General features: G+C 29.7%; 1 protein-coding gene across 1 annotated transcript in view; it reads right to left on the bottom strand.

Annotated features, from left to right (window-relative positions):
• Window positions 1–454: 454 nt before the first annotated feature.
• Window positions 455–24,973, bottom strand: part of LOC142332369 (uncharacterized) — a 91,955-nt gene continuing 67,436 nt past the window's right edge. The window contains exons 2-5 of the mRNA XM_075378777.1: window positions 6,295–6,370; window positions 3,816–3,940; window positions 2,089–2,191; window positions 455–936 (exon numbers count right to left, since the gene is read on the bottom strand). Coding sequence (XP_075234892.1) covers window positions 572–936; window positions 2,089–2,191; window positions 3,816–3,940; window positions 6,295–6,370 — 669 coding nt within the window. The 3' untranslated portion in view covers window positions 455–571. The remainder of the gene's footprint in view (window positions 937–2,088; window positions 2,192–3,815; window positions 3,941–6,294; window positions 6,371–24,973) is intronic.

Below are 24,973 nucleotides of genomic sequence, written 5' to 3'. Positions count from 1 at the left end.
TGATGAATAAAAATAGAAGTTTAATTGGTACTGTATTAATACTGTTTAATAGTACCAGTATTTGTAGAAGTTGTTCAGAAAATAGGACCAAAAAACAGTTAAAATTATAGATCTAAAAGAAAATGGGAGTTCTCAGGAACTCAAACATTTAGTTGGGAATAGAGAAAAATGGAGACAGAGGGATGTTTATCAGGTCACCATTATAAGTGATACAAAAACTATGTACAGTTAATAAAAACTGATGTTAAACATTGAAATATTCCGGTTTATTAAATTCAACAACAGAACTTTTGTTTCCATTTTATTGCGCAAACTATATTCAACAAACAAGTCATATTTTATCTGTTAAACCAATTTATTTTAAATTTAGTCAAAATACAAAATACAAATTTACATGAGCATAATAAAATAAAATACAATACTTTTCATTAATAGTATATTAAAAACCAGAGAAACAATTTGCAAAAACATAAAACTATTATTTAAGAAGAACAATATATATAATATAACAAAAACTGGCTCAACAGTTTTTTCATATTTTTAATTTCAATTGTTTAAAGTAATTTATTTGTTATCGTCTTCTTGTAACAATATCTTGTAATTTTTGTAAAATGTCTGCAATTATATTTTGCCAAAATGGTAATCGTTTTTCTATCTGTGCCCAAGAAATATTAATACCACTGCTAACTTTAGTTTTATTTTTCTTTTTAGCTTCTGTTATATCACCTGCAGAATTGCTACTAAATTTTGGTTTTAATTCTGTATTTTCTATACTCTTTTTAAGAACCTTTACCATTTTTGTTGAATCATCAATAATTTCATTTTCATTCAAGCCAGTGTTTTTCTGTTTCATCTTACAGCTGAGAGTCAATATTTGATGTTTTAATTCATTTACATCATACCAATTTGAATCTAAATTTGTCATTTTTCTGGTCACTGAAACATAGATATTTAATTTTTTTTTTTTTTTTATTAGTAAATTTTATAAAGTACAATAACGCGATAGGAAAAAAAATTAAATGCTTTCAAAACTAAATACACAATCATCAATGTTTTTAAATAAATTATTTGTATAAAACTTTTTTCTATAAAACTTCCATTCTCTACTGTGCTAAATAATTTTATGAACAATCTGTAGATAATGAACAGTTATGTAGAAGTTTTTTACCTCATGACAGGATTATAACTAATTTAGCAGATCAGATCATACAAAATTGTTATTTATGTCTTTACTGCTATTTAAATGCATGCTAACTAAGCATAGATTGATTTTTTTTTTAAAGTTCACTCATATGACTGACTCAGATATGCAAATTTCATCTATTTCTCGTACCTCTAACTTACCAGTCAACTAAGACCTCTCAAAATAGATGATCATATTAATAATCAACTTTAACAACTTCAAAACAACATTAAAACCATTCTATATAGAATAGTGTATCTTTCAGGATAAGGTATCTGTCAATTACTTTACCTTTTAACGAGAGATAGAATTTCAACCCCATCTTGTGGTCCAGGGATTGTTACTCAGATATTTTAAATGGTAATACCCTTTGTGTGATACTTCATTTTAAAGGTCACTCAAGACAAGAAAAATTATATAAATAAAAAGTTGGTTTAGTGACTGTACCCCTGGGACATCCCCTCACAAAGGGGTTAAATTTTATTTCTCACCAAAAAGGTAAAGTAGTTGACCAATTACCTTATCCTGAAAGTATTAACAGTTTTAAAGTTGTTGAGGGGTTTCCATACTTTTGACTTACTCTGTATGACAATAACAGGAGATACATTATCTTGTTTAGGAGAAGCAAGACAATTAGAAACAAGACTGGGAAATTGTAAAAATCTTTCAGAAATTTAGAATTTATGGCAAAATTTTGTAAAGAGAAATTAGGTTGATTGGTCCCACTAAAATGAACATGTATAGAACAGCCTCTAATATAAAGAGCTTGCTTTATCTGGGATAAATTTTCTTGCAATGATTTCAGGGGGATTCTTGATCTCACGTTATAAATTACCAATAAAGTTAAATAATATATAAATATTCTAATTTTTTTTCAAATGTGTATTATTTATTTGGGAATTTACCTTGTAAATTGTCTCCAGATGTATATAGCACAGGAAGTGTAAACAGTGAATTATACATTTCAAAGCTTACTTCCAAAGTAACATCGTTAGGATCTTCATTATCCTGTAAACATTATTTAAAGAATAACAAGCTATGTTAAGTTAAATTTTTATTTAAAAAAATTTAATAAGATTTTTCTAGGACTATAATGCAGTTCCATTCTCATTCTCAGTAGTGTTTACAAGTGGTGGAAGCACATTGTTAACTTAATGCCACTTGAAAATTTTAGAAATGTTAAAAACCTGTATAGTATAAAGCCAAATTTATTTAATATGTTTTTATCAAATTTAGTCTATAATAAATTTCATACGTGTTGCATTGGAAATGTGAGGTATACATTTTTTAGATTTAGATCAACTTTTAACAGTGCATAGGCAACAATTACAGATGGCATTTAGAAAAATACAGACATTATACCACTCATTAGTTTAATTTTTTACATCGGAATGTAGGATGAATAAGAATTGGAAGAAGCTGCTCTAAGAAGTTTGAGCGATCAAAAGGAGTAAAACAAGGTGATAGTCTAAGCCCACTGTTATTATTATATTATACTTATTAAACCAAGTAGTTAAAAGAACAAAGAGAAGTATAACTACTACTAATACATATCTTCACCCTTGGTATATGCAGATGAACTGTACTTTTAACATCAAATAAGCATGATTACAAAAATGCTCCAAAAGTTATACTAATAATTAATCAAGAAGTTGCTAGAGCCAGCAAATATCGAATGGGATGATATACTGCTGGGACAAATTGACAGCTCTGAATATCTTTAGGAATGTAAGTTACGAATGTAAGTCAAGCTTACTTCCAGCTAAGTCACAGTGACTGGGAAAAAGAAGTAAATCAAGGAGTTGGAATTGAGAGTTCTAACCCTGCTGGATAAGTAGAAGGGCAGACAGACATCAGTTGGGATGATATTAAGAAGGCTAGTTCAGCAGGACTAGAAGGGATAAAAATTAGAAATAGTAAAATCAAGCTTCAAATTGAGTAGAGAAATTCAATTTTCAAATAAAACTTCATATGAAAAAAATATATGTGCTCAATTTTTCATACAAGTTAACATTGCTAATGGATCAGACATCTACCATTTAACATGTTGGCTGCGTTACTGGTTACGAACATTCTATACAAGCATTTACAGTGAGAAGTCCTATCTATCCTAGAATTCCCTTCTCTGTGGTACAGGTCCTAAGAATTAGTAAACTTTACCATCACTTTTATGCAGTACCAGATATAGTATTGGTGCAATTGGAGCCTAAACACGGTATTTATACAGCTCATAACACTGCTGAATAACAAATGCTTCTATCCATCACTAATAGAGTTTGAATGTCATAACATTAAAAGAGGCAAAAGCTTTCAAGTTATTGATGTCCTTTATGGACAGTGGAGACAGCAATACTGACAATTTGGGATTTCTAACTCATGAAAATTACATGCATTAAAAAAAATTATTACATGCAACATGTTAAAGAGTTAGATGTTGCAAAATAAACATTTTATAAGATTTAATGTTTAAATTTAACAGTTTAGGAAGAGCAAATTTTTCAATTTCTCTAAAAAAGGGAACAGATTATAAACTTGAAAAGACATTTAAAGCATATTTCCTTGAAATTTTGAAGAGAGTAATGATTTTAATTTAATATTAGTGACAATAATAATTAAACAAATTTTATAGTACCTGAATTTTTGATAATGTTCCACATTGTTTAACATCTTCTAAATCAGGCGTTGACAGACTTAGTGGTAACACACTGTAATATGGTACGGCAGAATTTTTCCTATTATCATTATCAATGTATTTAACTGTTGAAAAAAAAAAAAAAATAGTTTTTTAAAAATGTTTGGCTAAGTAGTACAAGGGTCATTCTAAAATTAAAATGATTTATTTATATTTAATCAATGTGACTTTTTTCACTTTTTAGGATAATCTCTAGCAGCAACATTAATACACATTTCCCATCTCTGAAATCTTATTTATGCCTGCTGCAAAGAAATCTGTCAATGTCTGAGCCAATTCAACATAGTTATATCTTTGATATCGTTGTCATTAAACTTTTTTTTACTTAGTAGCATCTCTTTGAGTGCACAAAACAAATGGAAATCCAAAGAGGCTAAGTCAGGATTGTAAGTGGAACTTTTTTTGAATTTTTGAATTTCTTTAGCTGTGTGAGGCTGGACATTATCATGAAGCAGAAATATTTTATGCTGAGAACAAAGGTGTTTTTTCAACAGTTCTGGTTTCACTTTGTTGATAAGCATGTCATAGTAGTATGGGCTGTTCATAGTTTGCTGGGCTTCTAGATAATCAATAAAAAGGGAGTCTTTTTTATCCCAAAAGATTTATGATTTTTCCTGCTGATGGTTGGGTTTGTAATTTTTTCTTAAAAAGTGAACCTCATGGCTTCACTCCATTGTATTTTTTAGTTCTGGTTTATAATAATGAATCCATATTTCATCACAAGTTAGAATACTGTGCAAAAAAGCATCATTATAAGTAAGTTTGGTACAGCTTATAACATATCAGCAATAAGCTCAAGTACCATAAAACAAGCACAAGTTGGGTTCCAAGGGAGTAGTCAGATCACCATAAAGAGATGAGATTTTGCATGTGCACAAAGGTGCAACAACGGTTATCATTTCTTGCTGATACCGTTGTTTCACCTTTGTGCACATGCAAAATCTCACCTCTTTATGGTGATCTGACTACTCCCTTGGAACCCAACTTGTGCTTGTTTTATGGTACTTGAGCTTATTGCTGATATGTTATAAGCTGTACCAAACTTACTTATAATTTTCTTGGTATTCAGCTATAACCTCAATTGTGATCCGTTGGTCTTCTTAGGTGAGAATCTACGCAAATTTCAAGCGCTGGAATTGAAACTTCAATTGGATGTCCAGTACGGTGGTTGTCAGTCACTGAATTTCAACAGCCTTCAAATTTTTTGTAAAAATTTCTACAAGTTTAAACTAGTTTTTTCACCTTTGGAAAGCAAAAAAATCACTATGTGCTCTGTTGCTATGTGTAACTAATTGGCAAACTGAGATTTTCAGGTATAAATAAAACAATTTTGCTTAAACAGCTGATTAAAAGTAATTACAGGGTTACAACTTACTGTTATGAAAGTATAACCCCCCTTACTCAACTGTTTTGTCTTCACACATATCTGTGTCTACAAATTTAAAGGATAAAATCGAACTAAATCAATTTAGTTATGTGTAGAATTACAATTAAAATAAATAATGCAGTGTGGAGCAATATAATAAAGTTAAAAATTAAATTAATTTGCAATTGTAAAGATTCATTCCATTCTAGTCTCCTGATAGAAATTTTTTTTATAACATTTTAAAAACAATAAACATATAATGAAAAACATGAGAAAAGATATCACTCTAATAGAAACATCATTCCATAGAAATATAAGACAATACAATCACACATTTTTCACATCTATTGACAATAAAGTTCAGCCAATAATATTTAACTCCAGAATATGAATGTATATCAATTTTCTTGGCCTTACCAAATCTAAAGAAAATAAGTAAACTCACTTATAAAATAAATATAAAAAGATTCATTATAACAATAAACTTATCCTAAAAAATTTCATCACCGCCACACAGTACCAAAGTATAACTTTCTTAATATGCTACACCACCTAATACACTGATCACAATTGTCGACCGATAACTACTATGAAGAATATTGGCATCAGTTAATCCATCTATACTTGTAGCACAACAATATGTTACACAAAATACTGAAAAAAATAAGTAAAACTTAAAGAGCCAAACATGCATAACACTAACATACATCAATGAACAATCATTTAAAATAGTCAACATTTTCAGAAACAAGGTTAATGTAGTTGCTTCAAGATAAAATATACAGGAACGTACAACTTAAAGCATATACTAATGAATACAGTATATAAATTAGACTGCAAAATTACAAAAAATACAGGACATTCAGCCACAGATGCAAGGAATACATGGGAGCAAAGAAACAGAAAACATGAGACAGTACACATAAATCAAGAACTTAAAATTTAACAAAACAATATAGCTTTGTAAGATAAGTTTGTTAATTACAGAATCTTATGTATGAAAACAAGTTAATTGACTAATTTTACATTTAATTAAAAATAGTAAATAAATACCTGGTTTAATGATTGGATTCATACACATCCATGAATTGTGAATTATCATTCTTGACGCAGATGGGAAAAAATATAACTGGAAACAATTATTTATTTACAAATTAAAATAAAATAAAACACACACACACACACACACACACACACACACACACACACACACAGACACAGACACAGACACAGACACACACACAGACACACACACACACACACACACACACACACACACACACACACACACACACACACACACACACACACACACACACACACACACACACACACACACACACACACACACACATTTTATTACTTTTAATAAAATAATTTAGTATTTTTATAAAAAAGTGCCTTATATTTCAAAATCAATAGTAATTGTAAACAAATGGCTAATATATTGAGTAGTAAAAAATATTTTCAAGTTAATTTGAATTTTGTTATTACAATCTTTTCTTTTGCAAAATTCAATTTATTAATATTGAATTTTTGTTGCCAGGTATGTTGGATCAATCATTTTTTGAGTTCTGTGCCTTTCTTTTAGCTCAGTATAGTTTCATTTTTCTTTTTTTACTTCCCTCCTTTCTTCTTAAGAGAATTGGATCTTGGATATTTGGTTTTCACTTAGGACCTTGTTTTCTCATCCTAGCAGATTGTTTTGGCAGTTTTGTCCAGGAGCATGTTTTCTGCTATTTGGAATGCTATTAGATGCTTTTCTGTTTGGTTTTTTGTTGTGAATAATCAAAGATTTGTATTTATAATATAAATATTATTGATATAATAAATTAATATATATATATATATATATATATATATATTTAAAAACTGTTAACTAAAAGCTGTATATATATCTTTTTTTCCCACAATATTTAACAAAATCAAAGTCTACAATACAATAAATAAATAAATATGGCATAAAAAATTATTAAAACCCTACATGTAATGTATTATATAAAAAAATATTATTAATAAAAGGTGCAGACATTTAAATAGATGTTAGTTGTATAGAGAAATTTGTGCACCTTACAGTAAAGTGATAATTTTTTATGAATGTTTTTTGGATTGTTATTATTGTAATTTTTACTACCAATATAGATAACCTTTTTATAAATATTGTGTGAACTGTTTAGATTACTGTTATACTGTGACTTAGATTGAAATTAATTTTTAAATTGAAACAAGTTAGCATGTGTGAGTAATATTTCTTCTGTTTTTCATTGTCTACAATCCCTTCTCCAGGTGTTTGTGTTACTTCCTATAGTCACATATAAAACACTGATTTTTTTTTTAATGAATTAAAAGAAAAGAAGACATTGTAGTTAAGACAAAGAAGAAAGAAAAACCTTGCATTTTTCACTGTGATGCCCTTATAAAGATGAATAAAATTTTTTAAGTTTATCGATTGTTAATCATTATAATCAACACACATGGAGAATCAGATGCAAGGAAAGAAGAAAATAAGATACTTTTTCAGAATCTGACAGCCATTTTTTTTAATTTTCATTTTTACCTTAATACTTGTAAAGAGGTCCAATGTAAGCGTTATTGCTTATTCTAACCAAAGTTAATCTACGCTTGCTGACCTTGACTAATGTACTTTTTAAAGTACCCTTATGTAATTTTCATGTTTTACATTTGCAAAGATCTTGACCAGCAAGTAAATGTTCGCAAGCAAAACTAGCATAGGTTAAGTTTGGTTAGATTATATTTATAATTAAAATCAGCAATTCTGATATTAAGTATTAAGTTAAAAAAATTGAAAAAGTGGCTGTCAGATTCTGGATTCTGAAAAAAATTTTGAAAATAAAATCAGCAAAGGAAAAAGAAGACTAAGAGTGTTTCCAACCAGAAGACTGTTTGTTTTGTAACACCCAATATTCAATAACAGAGACAATCAACAAACAGCCTTCTGCCATCCCATAAAATCTTCTCCACAAAGAGAATATAACCCCCTCCATTAAACTAGGGTCCTAAAAGACACATTCCTGCTAGATTACAAAGGTATCAACACTGAAAAAAGTCTTCAGAGAACAGACTGAAGGGGAATTGCATAGGGAAAATGAGAATTTTGCATAATTCCCAAAGACTAACTAATCTAGATAAGGACTAGGATGTAATCCTACCAGCTGAACGCAATCATCCAACTAAATTTAACATATATTCATCATTAAAAATCACATCACTGTCAGAAATTAGGAAACAGCAAACAGCAAAGAGAACTAATTTTCAGGCATCACAATATGTAGGGGCCATTTCTTGATATCATTTGCATTTCATCTCGTTCCCTTTTATTCAATTATTACTAAATTACTTTTTCTCTACTTTTTTTTAATGAGAAGTGAAGTTTACAGAATGTGCAAAACACAAAATATAATTTGAACAAAGAACTACCAGATAAAAGGTAGAGATAACAACTAACAACTCTGCTATGAAGTTCAGCAATTTTGTTCTCTTATTAACAGTCAAATTTTTTTTTTTTTTGAGAAGTAATTGTATTTTAAGAAAATAGATTTTTATCATAAAATGACCCTACAACATATAGGATTGTTTTTATTTTAACTGCAGTAAATTAAACATTAGGTATGGCTGCATGCATCTTAAATGGTCGCATGATTGATATATATACACTTAAATTATATTACATTAAAAACTAAAATTATATTATTTACATGAAAAACACTAAATAAAGAAATTACACCTGTCCACCCACCATCAATCAGTTTTTCTCTCGCTCCCTCCCTCGCTCTCTCTCTCTCTCTCTCTCTCTCTCATCCCCCTTCACACAGACACACACACATACACACAGTATGAAAAATTATATTGAAATTTTATTGCTAAGGATCAATACATTTAAAGAATAGTCCTTAAAGGTCATAAGAAAAACAATTGATGAATGCATCAACCTACAGTATTTTCTTTTATTTTCTCTTGGGAAAGAAAATTTAATGCACAAAAATTAAGTCAGTCAGTTTTAAAAAATTATATTAAGTCAAATTTAAAAAAAATTAATTCACTCAACAACAATTTAAACCAAACTTATTTTGTAAAGCTCATGACATGTCAATTCTATAAGTTACATTTGTAAATTTTTAAGACCGAAGAAGCTGCTGTGTTTTTTTTTCTGTTATCTGATGTAATCTCTGCTAACATTTGAGTAAGAAGACATTTATTTAGAGTGTGTTTAAAATAAATGTCTAGATATAATTAAACTGGTACAGTCCAAATCTATCATGAATAAAAAAAAAAAAAAAAATACCAAGGTGGTTGTTGTAAAAGTGGATATCTGATTTACTTCTAATAGAGTTGGTTGGTGGATGTGGTTAGGGGTAAATATGATTAAAGAAAATAATTCATTAGTAAGTTTTAATTTTTTTATTATGTAAATGATGATTGTAGGGCTCACAATATAAATAAGAAACTGCAATCACAATGTAATCTGAGCTTCAACCTTCATATTCTAAATACATATTTTTTAGCTCAAAAAACCCTCCAGTAAAAAATATCAACAGATAATAGATTAGCCTATAGATATAATAAATATTTTATCCTGATTGGTTCATAATAATGAATTAGGAATGGATTGAGGTACACTATTCCATATATCCCAACAACCTGGATAAATTAAGGGGAAAAGAAGATATATATATATTTAGATAATATGAAAATAAGTGTAATTAAAGCATACATTAATATTTTTAAATAATGACAAAGGTATAGAGATATCCAGTAAAATAATTTATACTAATATTTTTGGGAAGTTTTTTTTAATTTTTGACCAAATTTTTTGGTTGTATCTAATTTTAACTAAGTTGAAAAGAAAACATTTTTATATCAATGGTATCTTGAAAGTAACTGTTAAATTCCTATAAACATACTTAAAAAGGTGGTATTGGTTGTTTTGAATGAGTCATTTTAAAGATAAACAAATTAGAAAAACTTTGCATTAACGCAAGTTAAAAAAAAACAAAAAACTTTTGGTAGATTTTATCCGAATTTAAGCAAATACTTGTGTATATATATATATATATATATATATATATATATATATATACACAATAACATATATTATATATATGTTATAAAAAAATGCAGAAAATTCATTTTTTTTAGATATTGTGTATTACTTATCTTAACATGGTAATATTGTTTATGTAAAACAACTGAAAAAATTGAAATTGATGTAAATAAGTTTGCTAATTTATTAAAAATTGTAATTATCCTTCTTATAGGCCAAGTATGATTTGTAAAACAATTCTGTCACCTTATTTGATTAAGGTGGATGTTATTTTTCAGGAATGTCTTTTTTTTAAATAGAATTTATAATTTTATATTTACTAAGTATTGATCTAAACAATTATATAAATATATCAATGATAATTTCTCTTAAAAACATTCTAACTTTTTGAAGAAGCTCAAATAGATGTCTCCAGACGTAAATATACCTAGGCATACTATTAGATATGCAACAAATTGTTAACTAATATTAGGTTAGGTTTTAAAATATTACATTAATTTAAATTTAGTTTTCATTAAAAACTAATACAATTTATTAATTATATCGATGATATAAAATTTTTTTTTTTTGTTTTAATATTGATCAAATTACAAACATCTTTATAATAAATCTTTGAAAGTTTACTTTTGATCGATAAACTGAAAATTAACTCTCAAATAGGTTTACATGACGAACTACACTGTAGGTAGATCAGTTTATATCCCAGAGTCTAATAGCTACTTAATGTATATAAAACGTAATATTTTTTAAAAAAAACCGAGCGAAAATTCACCGATGTAAAAATGTTTAAAAAGATTTCATTTCAAATAGCTAATATATTCTAAACAAATCAGCACATTTCTCAGAATGTGTAAAAAAAACTCCACTGAAGTTGAAAATGCAGGGAATAACAGATACATACAATAAATAAACGAGAAAGATGGTCTATCTAAGCTTACTTACATGCAAACGTGAACCATAAAAACCAGTCATAGTAGATAATTTATTAAATACAAAAGTCGTGTAAAAATATAATTAAAAAATATATAAATATAAAGAAAAAAAGTATGTTGGTAAAAAAAGTATTTTTGGTTTTATACTACAATGAATTTCGATCAGTTAGTTTCATGTATTGATTGTTAAATGGTACTAAAACAGCTGTAGCTTGTTTTTCTTTTTCGATTAATATTATTAAACATTTTTTTTTTTACTTTATTTGGTAAATATTTTTAAATTCATACAATGTTTGTAACGACATCGTAGAATAATCGATGCAAAATTCAGCTGTTTTTAATTTAATTGCCGTTTTCTCTTTGGTTCCACAGAAGATTGTTAAAATTTTTGTACCACCTTTCAGATTCGTAACACATATTATCTAGAAACTTGAACTACAGATAAACAAATTAAGCAGTAAAATAAAATGCTTTTATTGAAAATATATCATCATTTTTGCACTTTATTCATTTCCTTCCGATTATTTTGTGTTCATCTTCACGTTAATATATGAACTTATTTGCTTAATCAGAAATAGCAACAATCGATTCTCTTAGTAGCGGACATGACTTTTTTCAACGGCCAGCAAAATGCCATTGCAAACAGATTTTTAGGGCTCCCACCATTTAATTTAGAGTTTTTTAATGATCAATTAACATTTTTTAGTGCTTACTTTACACCAAACATTTATCCTTTGCCTTAAAGATCGCAGCATTATTAAGGATTCCTTTTTCCTCTTTATTTCTTAACGTGTGTTAAAATAATACTTGACTGGATCGACTAATACTGGACTCTAGTATCGACTCAGTGACTGAGTCGATACTTCAAGTCAGTTCAGTCAGTTAGTGTCCTTTGCTAGGTAAAATACTCAACGATATAGAACACGTTGCACTAAATTCAAACAATCTTGTGGTCAGAAGAAGACTGAGGAACAACACCAGGTTATTAAATCTATATAGGGAAATAATGAAGATAAATTAAAGTAATCTAAAAAAAAAATATTACTACAGACGAAAGAGGCGCTCAAAAGATAGTTTTCCTGATTACGTCGCTGAAGCAATATTAACTTACTCTTTGGAAGTATAGAACTTGATGCATTCTTGGAGAAAATAAATTCATTTTATGATTAATGAATTGTGGAAACCTTTATTTTTTAAACCTTATAATCAATGAAAATGTTATCTATTGATTATTTTTGGAGCAGACTTTTCAAAGTAACAGCAGATTTTTATGGACTTTAGAAAAAAATTATTCTTATTTACTAAGTAACTATTTCAAAAAGAACTACATCTTACATGTCAAACTTATGAAATAATTATCATAAAAAATTCATGCTTTTCGATTTTGGTCACTGAAAGACCACGTTCCAATCTTAAACTTCTTTGCAGTTTTAACTTTGCTTTATATTTTCTCATTCTTTGAGCTTGCTGTTATTCTCTTTTCGTTATTTTGTATAATTATTTGTGAAAGAAATATGCAAAACATAAAATAAATGGAAAACTAAAAGTGGTATAATTTTTTTATTTATTTAAAATATATTTTCTAACTTATTATAACTATAATTTTATGAAATAATTAAAAATAACTAGTAGACCCGACACACAAACATCAAGTTTAAAGTTGCTCATCAATGTGACTCACTGCATAAGCGCATATGAAAAATACACAAATACAAATTCAATTTGAGGTTATGTTGGTGACTGACCTTAAATTTATTAATTAAATTGACCATTAAAATATTTTCATGTAATATTCCAGTGTTTATGGGTAATTTTCCGTATTTACGACTGTTTACTGTTTACTCGTATTACGGTAATTACAAAGCAAACAAGAGTATTTTGTATACTATTACCATTTTCAACATTCTACCTATGCAAAACCGAATTTTCTGCGGTAGCTGCTTTGAAGACAAAATATAGATCTTAACTAAATAAAGATAAAGAACTCAGAGTGTCTGTTTCTAATGTTAAACCTTCCTACGAAAACTTTTGCTCTGCAAGACAGGCCCAAGAGAGTCAATAATAATTATTAAACGTTTTTAATTTATTATTTATAAGTAATTTATTATATATTGTGTGTACTGATATAATCATATTTATAAGTGTATTATATCAGTGAAAATGCTTTTTATTATTTATTATGTGAGAATTTATTTTGTTTTGCTTTCCTTTCAGTAAATTAATAAATTTTATTAATCAATTTATTAATAATTATTAAATAACAATATTTAATAATTGATTAATAATTATTTTATTAATAAATTTTTTAAATTAATATTTCCTTTTCGATATGCTCGGGCACCCAACTTAGTGTTATCACGACCCCTAGAGGGGCGCGCCCCACAGGTTGAGAAACACTGCCTTAGAGGATATTTTTAACATATTTTTTTATACATCTGATGTCCCAAAATATAAAAAAAAATTAAAATGGTTAAAAATGTTGTAGTAAGTTGTCTGATATTCAAAAAAATTATTAAAATTACAAATGAAATGATAAGATAAAAGTAATTTTATTTATTTTTGTCTTCAGTCATTTGACTGGTTTAATGCAACTCTCCAAGATTCCCTATTTAGTGCTAGTCGTTTCATTTCGGTATACCCCCTACATCCTACATCCCTAATAATTTGTTTTACATATTCCAAACGTTGCCTGCCTGCACAATATTTTCCTTCTACCTGTCCCTCCAATATTAAAGCGACTACTCCAGGATGCCTTAATATGTGGCCTATAACTCTTCTTTTAACTATATTTTTCCAAATGCTTCTTTCTTCATCAGTTTACCCCAACACCTCTTCTTTTGTCACTTTATCCACCTATCTGATTTTTAACATTCTTCTATAGCACCACATATCAAAAGCTTCTAATCTTTTCTTCTCAGGTACTCCAATCGTCCAAGTTTCACTTCAATATAAAGCGACGCTCCAAAGATATACTTTGAAAAATGTTTTCATGACATTTTAATTAATTTTTGATGTAAGCAAATTATATTTCTGACTGAAAGCTCATTTCGCTTGCTTGTGATATTCGGCATTTTATATCGCTTCTGCTTCGTCCATCTTTAGTAATTCTACTTCCCACGTAACAAAATTCTTCTACCTCCATAATCTTTTCTCTTTTTATATTCAGTGGTCCATATTCATTATTTCCATTACATTTAATTACTTTCGTTTTGTTCTTGTTTATTTTCATTTCTAAATTTTAGTTAAAATTTAGATAAAAACTTAACATTTTTAATAAAAATATTGTTTGAAAATATCTTTTGTGGATGTTGAGAAAATGGATCATATGTATAGATGTCAAAAAATATGGTACAATGGTGCCCTTAATTTTTTGATTTATATTATCTGTTTGTCATTCTTATGTCCGTCATGTATATAAATTACCTGAGATATAAGAGTCACAAATTAGAGTCGCTTTCAGTGAGAATAATAATGACAATCAATTCCTATGATGAACAGACTTATGGTTTTACTATCTGGATGAACTTTCTCTACATTTTGCTGGACTGGACATGCTGATATCCAATAATATGAGTATATTTGATACGGTGAAGAAATAAATACGGAACCATTTTCCATTAGTTGGCACGAAATGCTTGTAATGTTGAGAATGGTTAGGTAAATTTCATCATCAGGAGTGTTGTATATCCTATTCCAAGTCGCTTATAACCTTTTTTTGTTACGATACTAATATTTATTACTTACTTGATTACAGCTCTGTTGTTAGTGCAACAACATAGTTGTAAAGGAAAATAAAGCGATCTTCCAAAATTTTGGGTATCAGGATTAATCAAAAAACTCCCTAGACAGTTATAGAAAATTCTGGAAGAACTCTGGACTGGCTAAAAATAAATTCTTTGAAAATTGCAAAAAAAAAAGTTCTACACATGAGGGCTTGCTTACATTAAGATTTTGATAAAATTAAAAGAAGATTACCATTTTTACTTCCTTGTACGAAGTAAAAGAAGTATTGTGATCGCGAAAAATTTCTGTTTTCAGATTTCAACGGAAATATCCATTTAGACTAGTTTCGGCGTGATGTCTGCACGTACGTACGTACGTATATATCTCGCATAACTCAAAAACGATTAGCTGTAGGATGTTAAAAATTTGGATTTAGGACTGTTGTAACATCTAGTGGTGCACTTTCCCTTTTGATTGCAATCGACTGGACCAAAAGTGTCCAAAAAAGCCCAAAATCCAAAACAATTTGTATTTTGGATTTTATTTTAACTGCATTGTCAGCCCTCATTAAGACCTTTTCAACGATATATCGTACGTAAGTGGTACTTATTTTCATTGGTTCCAGAGTTGTAGCCAAATAAAAGTTTAATTAATGAAATATTTGGATCTTACAAGGGGATGGCACATCGGTTCGAATCCCTCATTTCCTTTTTTTTAATTTAAATATATTGATTTATTATTAATTATTAACCTCTGATTCTAAAAAAATATATACAAATTTTTAATAGGTACTAAAATACTTAAAATATGTACTTAAAATACCAATTTCTTTGAACTACAATTATTAACTCCAACTGTATCTAGTATTAATGTAAATGTGGAGACGTTTTAATTAAAGTAGGATCTTATGAAACTTAACTGTTTAATCACTTTGAATTTTTTATAATTTCTGATACTTTATCTGTTCATCAAGTTGTGAGTTATTAGAAATGTTGTATGCAATAACTGTTGAGCAAAGACGTTAAATGGAGCCTAAATTATTTTTTACTAAAAATTGCAATTTTTTTTAAACAATTATTTTCTAAATGTAGTATCAAATTTTGATACGTTTGGTCAAAGATTTCAAATTGAAACTAGACTTTTTTTTGATGAATATTTTGAAATTTTTATTATATATATATATATATATATATATATATATATTAAATGAACGCAATTGAAAGTTTGATATGGCTGCAAAATTATAACAATTAATTCTGAAGATTAAGAAACTTACAAAACATTACGGAACTGATAAAAATTTAATCTTTCACTTTATAAAAATCAAAACAGCACTACCTATCGGATTTAATTTAACTACTCTCTAAACGCAGTAATCTTTTCAAAATATCCCTAGTTTTCTTTCTACTGGTCAGATCGAGAATTTCAATAACTTTAAACCTTTTCCATACAACGCGGGCCATTTTACAAAAACTTGAAGGTAAATAGGTCCAGTAATTTTTTTAGTCTACAGTGGACACGCATACGAACATTGCCTGAAGAAGAAGAAAGTCTATTTGTATATTTGTTTGTTTCGTAAATATCTCGACTCCAGCGCCACCAAGCGGGTCCAAATTAATTCAGAAACCTTCGCGAGCGTGCGTACAACTCCCAAAGTTTCATCGTAATCGGATAAATGGTGTAGGAATGCATATGGGATAAATAAAAAACATTCATTTTTATATATATGTATATAAGATATAAATTTGTAAACATTTATTTTACAACCTGTTACAAATATCTTTAAAAAAACATCTCATACAAATTAAATTAAACTAAATAAAAATCAAACAAATATTTATATTGATTTCACTAAAAATTATCTCTCTTACAAGAGTTATATTTCATGTTTTATTTTTTCTTAAATTTTGTTCAGAATCCCTTTTTTAAGATGATACATCATAAAAGTTTAAATATGATGTTGAACATTCTTGTTCTAAAACTCCATAGCCTTGAAAGAAAAATGTTTGCATTTTTCGAAAACCATTTAGTATATTAAATACTTATTTAAAATATATGTGCCTGTTGTTATTAATTGTTCCAGGTCAGGTTAACCAATTGAAGTTATTTTCATAATTTTCTTATTTCAAATATGTCATACATTACAGTTACATTTTTACAATTATTCAATTTCTTTTTTTTAATTATATCAGATTATTTTCTTTCAATTTAAAGTTTTCATTTTATGTTTCTTAAGGATGTATTAAGTCTTCTTGATGTATTAGCACTGGTTTACAATTATTTATGTTGATTATATTTAAATACATGCAGTAATTTATTGACTTTTTTATTTTTTATAAAATTATTTACTTTCATCTTATATCAGTTTGGAAAAATGTTTTTTTCAATATAACAATTGAAGTGAGATTATGTAGTTTTTAATAATTTGATGTTATATACATATATATATATATATAATTCACAGGGCTAATTTTTTTCTGTTATGTATTCTTTTTTACGTTTTTTAATGTTGTCAGATAGAATTGAACAAGCATCTTAATTCTTTTGATCAAATATTCATGGTGTTTGCTTTATATTAATTCGTGCACCGAAACAAAATTTGTAATAATTTGAAAATTTCCAGCAAAAAATTATTCACATCTTTCTACTGTTTGTAAAGTTACAACCAACCGTATTAAGTAAATTATTATTAAAAATAAAATAAAATTAATGAACTGAAAATTTTCATGTTTTCTCTTTAATATACAAAACCTAACCAAACCTTTGTATAATAACGGCTAATTCTTTATGTGTAAGGTTTATTGTTTCGCTCTACTAAGTAGCTTATCATTTGGCTAAACCGGTGTAAGTAATTATTTTTTTGACTTTACCTGCTGTTCAAAGACGTTTATTATATTATTCTCTTTAGTCATTTCAGTATAATATTCATAAGCGGCAAACATAGCAGCGAATTGAAAAAATGCGCGAACGAAAAGAAGTCGACCACCAGTGTAAAGCATCTCCATCATACTCTTATTTGTTTTCTCAGCTTCTAGTTTTACTAGATTTAAAAGACCGTAAATACCATTTTCATAAAAGTTTGTGGGTACAGTTTGATATCGTGTTACAATAAAATCCATAGGCGCGCAGTATAACCAACCTAACATACCCGTTATACCACCACAAAAACAGATTCGTAGATAATCATTAATATTTAATTTATAATCACTGTGCATTTGAACTTCATGCGGCTTTAAAAGTAATCCTCTGAGTTTTATGTACGAGTTAATAATAATAACAGAAAATACGGAATCGCGTAAAAAAGTTAAAAAAGTTCCTCTCCATATACCTAAAATTCCTTCTTTTAAAATAATTTTACGCGTGTAATGATATATAGTGTTCGGGTGATCAAAAAATACATCTGGAACTTGTAAATTAGATTTAATTCTTTCTAATGGAGCAATTACAATAGACGGTACCCCACCAGAAAGCAAACTTAAAATTAAAACTTCTTTATTATTTAATTCGTCAATATACGATTTATGCATAAGCTTTTTACTTACTAATTCGTAAGTAAAAAACGTCATCAAATTCACCGGTATAATACAGAACAGAGGTAAAGATAAACCTCTGTATAACGAAAATAAACCTTCACGTCTAAGTATCTTATAGAAACAGTCCACAGGTCCGGTATATAAATATTCACCACCACCGTAATCGATTAGTCCAACTGTTTGTAAACGTACTTTAACCGTATCGAACGGGTGTGACGCAAGAAGTGCAATTGCACCTTCTAAAATTCGTTCTCTAATATTGCTTAATGGTTTTTCGGACATTATTACGTGATGTATAACCTAACCTATAATAAAGTGATTACGTTCGATAGTATCCCTTAGTTCTTTTAGTTAACTGCGGTTATGAGTATACTTGCTTAAATTTGAATTTTAGTATTGTTTACTTAAGATTATTAATAACTTACTAATATATTCGATTTATTATGGTAATACACACAAAATCCATTTTTCAGTAAGAACGATTTCCAGTACACTTTATAAAATAATTATACAGTTTTATAAACGACAAAAATTACACTATAACCAATTTTGCCGTACTGAAATAATGATTATAATTATTTGTAACATTAGTACCTTTTCGCGAGCGTAATGAAATGATTACGATTAATAAATAAATAAATAAAATATAGACTGTAGTTCAAACAAAAAAAGTATTGTTAATAAGGTTTATTTATTATTTATTTAATGTACTTATTTATGTTTCATTATAAGTCAGCTGTTACCTCAATATAAATATTTATAAATCAAGTTGTTTTAAAATTAATCATAAAAACCCAAAATTAAAAGATAATATATTTTTAATTTTTTAAAATTTCAACCTAAAATTTATCTTCTTTGAAACACCTACATGATAACTTAAATTTCAAAAAAATCAAATTAGTAACTGTTATCATATTATTATCTTATTATCCGGTTAGTATATTGGTAAAATCGTCGACACAAATCAATTAATATTAATTTGCAAATCAATAGCTGATTAACGAAGTCGAAAGTTCTGAGGCTCAATTTCTAATAAAGGTAGGTTACGTTAATTTTAGACAGATTTTAGATCTGGTATACTTTAGTGGTTAGATTCACAAATCTCAGGAATGATCGGCATGAGTCTGTAAAAAAACAGTACTCCATTATTTTATTGGATCATAGGTTTGCTTACAAGTTGAACAGAATGCTGCGTACACATTAGGAATAGAAAATAAAATTAATAGGAAAATATGATTCTTAAAAAAATAACACTTACAAAACTGTATAAGTAACATGAAAATTGTTCACCTGTCGTATGGAACAGCCTTACCTCAAAATATAAATCCGAGTGAAATAATTTCAGATCTATATCGATACCTACCTTCTGATTTGCAACTATCATTTATTTTATCTTAATAACTACGTTTCTTATAGATAGATGGATAAGGAATTACATTTTTTTAGTATATGAAAAAAGTCAAGCCTGATTAGGATTTGAATTCTTAATATCAATTTCTATTTTCTCCTAGTTACCACCTCTAGTTTCTATTTCTCTATTTACACCATCTAATACTTTGCATCTCTTCTATTTCTCACGCGATTTTGTCTTCAGCCATTATATTGGGGTACCCAAACTGCTGCAATTCTCCTTCCAGTTCTCTCTCTCTCTCTTATGCTATTTACTAACATTTCCTTCCTTTCTTCTATATTACGCATACTTTCTCTTCTTATTTGCACTACGCTTCTTAAAAATTTCATTTCACCCGACTATAAATATCTCCAATCCTTTTCTTTCATTTGTATGTTTCAGCTGATATGCAACTAAGAGGATCAATTGTAATTTATACATATCATGGAAGGAAAAGTTCCTTACTTAGAATTTCCTTCCTTGAGATTTTCTATTTTAAACCAATGTTGGTTTAGATACACAGGCGCCTAAGAAGTGTCGGGCTTGCTAACAGATTCCGTTGGATTTTATTAAGTGTGAGTGTGTACCTGGGCACTACCGACTAAACCTTCACCCCTGGCATCCCTCCCTCCTAGTAGAGCATTACTTTAGGGTGGGGGGGGAGTTAACGCCCCCACACAACACATAATTGGTCACCACAAGGAAACATCAAAGCCATATCATCACGCGCATCACAAAACACAGCACATTACAAAAGGATATAAAATACAGTTCCAACTAAGCACAAAAACTCCCACAGGCACGTGAAACCTCCTCAAACACATACATACGGGTTCAGACCCTGCCAACGCACAGACACCGACATCGCAAGAACTCAAGTGGAGAGAAACACCAAGCACAAAAGGCACTCTCGAAAGCGCCCACCAACCACACATCCACTCGCCGCGCACACACACTCACACACGCCTAGCAAAACATGCATTCAACTGGCATCTCGCTAAAACATTCAGTATAATGAAATATTGGGGCCAGATTTATTACTACTTAATTCACCAGGTTGGTCTAGTGGTGAACTCGTCATCGCAAGTCAGCTGATTTCAAAGTTGAGAGTTCTAAGGTTCAAATCCTAGTAAAGATAGTTAATTTTATATGGATTTGAAAACTAGATTGTGATTACTGGTTTTCTTTGGTGGTTGGATTTCAATTAACCACACATCTCATGAATGGTCGAGCTGAAACTGTACAAGATTACACTTCATTCGCATTCATACATATGCTCATTCATCCTCTGAAGTAATACCTTACGGTGGTTCCAGAGGCTAAACAGAAAAGAAAGAAGAAAGAACGTTTATTACTTATCCATAGTTACAGAAAATGTTCTATCAGTAGTCGATATGAAAAAATATCGACCAATAATGGTAGTTTTTTGAAAAATTTCGATTAGTTATTAACAAACTAACTTTCCAGCTTACTGAAAGCGTTCAGTTGCAATGGAGTAGTGGAATGAAAAACAACTTGTTTTGAAAGTGTTTTTAAAAAAATATGGCAGTTGCTTAATCTCTTCGTATGAATCTCGAAAACATTACGAAATTGATCGCAGTCGTTCTGTTCCATCAGCTCATGCCATCACGACTTTGGTTCAAAACATTGAGGCCAGTGATTCTACGCTAAAAAAAGGTGGTAATATAAAAACAGTACATACACAGGAGATTATCGTGACTTTGAAAGAGGCATTTGAGCGAATTCTACACCGATCAGCGTGTAGTCGAACTCTGACTGCAATATACGGCGAATTTTACTCAATGTTCAATCTTCACCGTATAAAATTCAAATAACTTATGCGATTACACGAACGTGACTGTGAAAGCAAGGTAAATTTCTGTTAAATTTTACTGCAATTAATTAATGAAAAGTAAAAACCTTGTTAACAGTTTTCTGATGAGCGATGAGACTGTACGGCGAATGGCGGCATCTGCAAAATGCAATTTTTGGACGAAAAATCTCTCTTTTCGTTGACTTAAAACTAGAAGTAGTAAATGCTTTCTCATGTCTATCTTTGACTGCTCTGCCCTTAGGAGGCCAGAACTCGGGCCACCCTGGAACTTAGAGGTCAAGGGGGAAATTGATCACCCACAAGTGGCGAGTCAATGTGGCGAGAGCCGCATTGTCGGACCATGTGGGAGTTCCTTAATGCGGTTGCTTTGTTCAACCGACATCAGTAGTTTACTTAAGGGAAAAGACTCCTACCGCACTGCTGTGGGAAGCTAACCTAGAGATATATACGGCTGACCACCAGCCAATTAAGGCTCCAAGCGCTTTAATATGGTGGACAGGTACTTTTTGGCATTCAGCGATCTAAGCGTGGTAGCAAATTGTTGTCTAGGCGAAGTAAATTTTAATTTATGGATGTCATATATATTTTTAGTAGTTGACGGGGTGCGCTTACCCATTTTAGTAAATATATGACAAGTGAGCGGTTGGGACACGTAAGGAGGTGGTGTATAGCACCGCGCTTAGTCCTCTCACGCTGTTAGATAAGCTCTAGAAGCTATTTAGGATACTGGTCGCTAAACTGTTCGAGGCTCAGTTGCTGTTTGTGGCACAGACATTCGGTTTTATGCTTTAGGGCGACCGAATGGGGTGGTGGCGGGAGAAATGCCAAGCAAATGTTTGCCAAGTCTATGTTTTGTTCATATTTGTCAAAACAAAATAAAATTAATAATTTACCTTTAATAACGTTTTTAAAATCGCCTAATTCACTGCCGCACACTACATTTTATTATTTTTTTCTGGGCGATAACGCCTACGTTTTATCATCGTCCTGATACGATATATTTATTGTAATAAAACAAATAAATAACGACATGTCATGTTATATATCTTAATTAAAGTATTAAAACAACCATCTGGTTTACGGCAATTAGCACGAATAGCTGAAACTTACTGTAGAAATTGAATATAAATGGAAGGCCCAAAGAAACCATAAAATATAAAATAAGAGACATTCATCCAGGCTCTGCGATTAGTAGGGAAATAATAAATTCCCGCTATCCTTGTGTTCCGTTCCAACATAAAATAACATTTTGAAATGTTATTTTATGTTGGAAAATGTTATGTTGATAAATGTTATTTTATCTCCTAGAAGAATTCGTATAACTCAACGGGTTGGTCTAGTGGTGAACTCGTCATCTGAAATCAGCTGATTTCGAAGTCGAGAATTCTAAGGTTCAAATCCTAGTAAAGGCAGTTACTTTTATGTTAAATTTTCTTAGCATGGCACCGATGGTATTTTATATTAACTATATATAAATAAAAAAAAATCACCAATAATAGTGAATGTTACGTTATTCAAGCGCTTTTGGATTTTATTCGTCCATAATCAAGAATTATAACATTTATAGTTGAGCATTTAAATAGTAGCATAGAAATTAAAAAAAAAAAATGAATGATTAAAAATTGTATATTCATAATAGTAGATTGTCTAGTATTAAAAGCAAATAAAGTCACACGTTAAATAAAAATGTCATGTCCGTAAGGGTATTCTCAACCGTTACGAAGTATAAAAGAAAGCAATTAAGCTAACCTATAAATTACTGTTTATGATTTGTTTGAATAGAAGACTATCGTTATCGAATCTAGTTTGTTCGTTCATCAGTTTGATTATAATTACGTTTGTATTCTAAAGTATATTTAGCAGTTATACAGTTCTTTATTTCCTTTATTTACGCAGTTAATATGTTATTTTATTCCAATTGAAAATGAACGATTAGTCTCATCGATATATTTTAAATCGCAGTTTTCGCATTTTAGGCTACATACTACTTGTTTGTCTAAATTATTATTTGTTATCATGTTTTATTGTTTTGGAATGATCTTCGTTATTTGTACGATTTATTATTTTGTTTTGGCTGTATACGCCGTTTTTAATTCAAAACTTTTAAGTGTTTTATTAAATTTACTGTAATTTATATTATAATCAGTTAATATTATTAATCAATTTTTGAACTCTACATCTATCGACCCCTCCATGGTTCCCTAAAAGGGCCCCAACACCTCCAGGACATGATCTGGACTGGCAAACGTGGGTGACTTTAAACCGGCTTCGAACTGGGGTTGCACCAACCAGAGTTAACCGCGCTAGATGGCGCCAAATAGAGCCCCTAACGACCTGAACTGCGAGTGCGGTGAGATTCAGGACTCTGAACATCTCCTAAAGTTCACTCTCTGCCCAACCAAATGCACACTAGAAGATCTATGGCAAGGAAATGCTTCTGTTGTTTCGGTGGCACAATACTGGTCGCAAAGGTTTTAATGTCTCATCACTCGGACACGAAAAAGTAAAGTAAAGTATATCAATTTTAACATATTCTTTTCCGGTAATATTACTTGTTAGTTTTATTTTTATCCGAAAACGCTTGAACAGCTTACTATTGTTGGTAAATTGAACCTTTATTATTTATATAGTTACTTTTATACGGATTTTACCAGATCATGGATACCGGTGTTCTTTGGTGGTTGGGTTTCAATTAACCACACATCTTAGGAATGGTCGACCTGAGATTGTACAAGAATACACTTCATTCATACATATCATTCTCTGAAGTAATACCTTACGGTGGTTCCAGAGGCTAAAGAGACAAAAAATAAAAATAATAATTCGCATGTTAACCCCTACGTTAAACTTTCTACGCAATACCGCATAACAAATACAATCCACAAGGATGTAGTGCACTGTTGGCAGTCACAGCCAGCACAAAGGGACGCATTTGTTTGTGTCATCAGGTATCCATGAATGAGGCTAGTGTGCCCTATTCGTAAACGGCAAATAATAATCTTCTCTCGACGGTTATTTCTGCTTGAGGAGTTCCGCGGTGACGCAGTGTTCTTAATTGGATGAAGTTTATTTTGTTAATAGAAGAGTCCCATTCACTTTGCCACTCCTGAACTACTCTTTTCAGGAAACAGATAAGATCGTTAAAAATATCGAAGTTGGTAAAACTACACTGAAAAAAAGCCTCACTATCTGCGCGCTCATTGCCTGAAATTCCTATATGGCCGGGGATCCAGCAGAAGCTCACTACTGTATTACGTC

Source organism: Lycorma delicatula, chromosome 11 (genome assembly GCF_047948215.1).
Source record: "Lycorma delicatula isolate Av1 chromosome 11, ASM4794821v1, whole genome shotgun sequence".
NCBI lineage: Eukaryota > Metazoa > Arthropoda > Insecta > Hemiptera > Fulgoridae > Lycorma > Lycorma delicatula.
The sequence above is the reverse complement of the archived record's forward strand: the minus strand, read 5'-3'. Positions and strand labels throughout refer to the sequence as shown.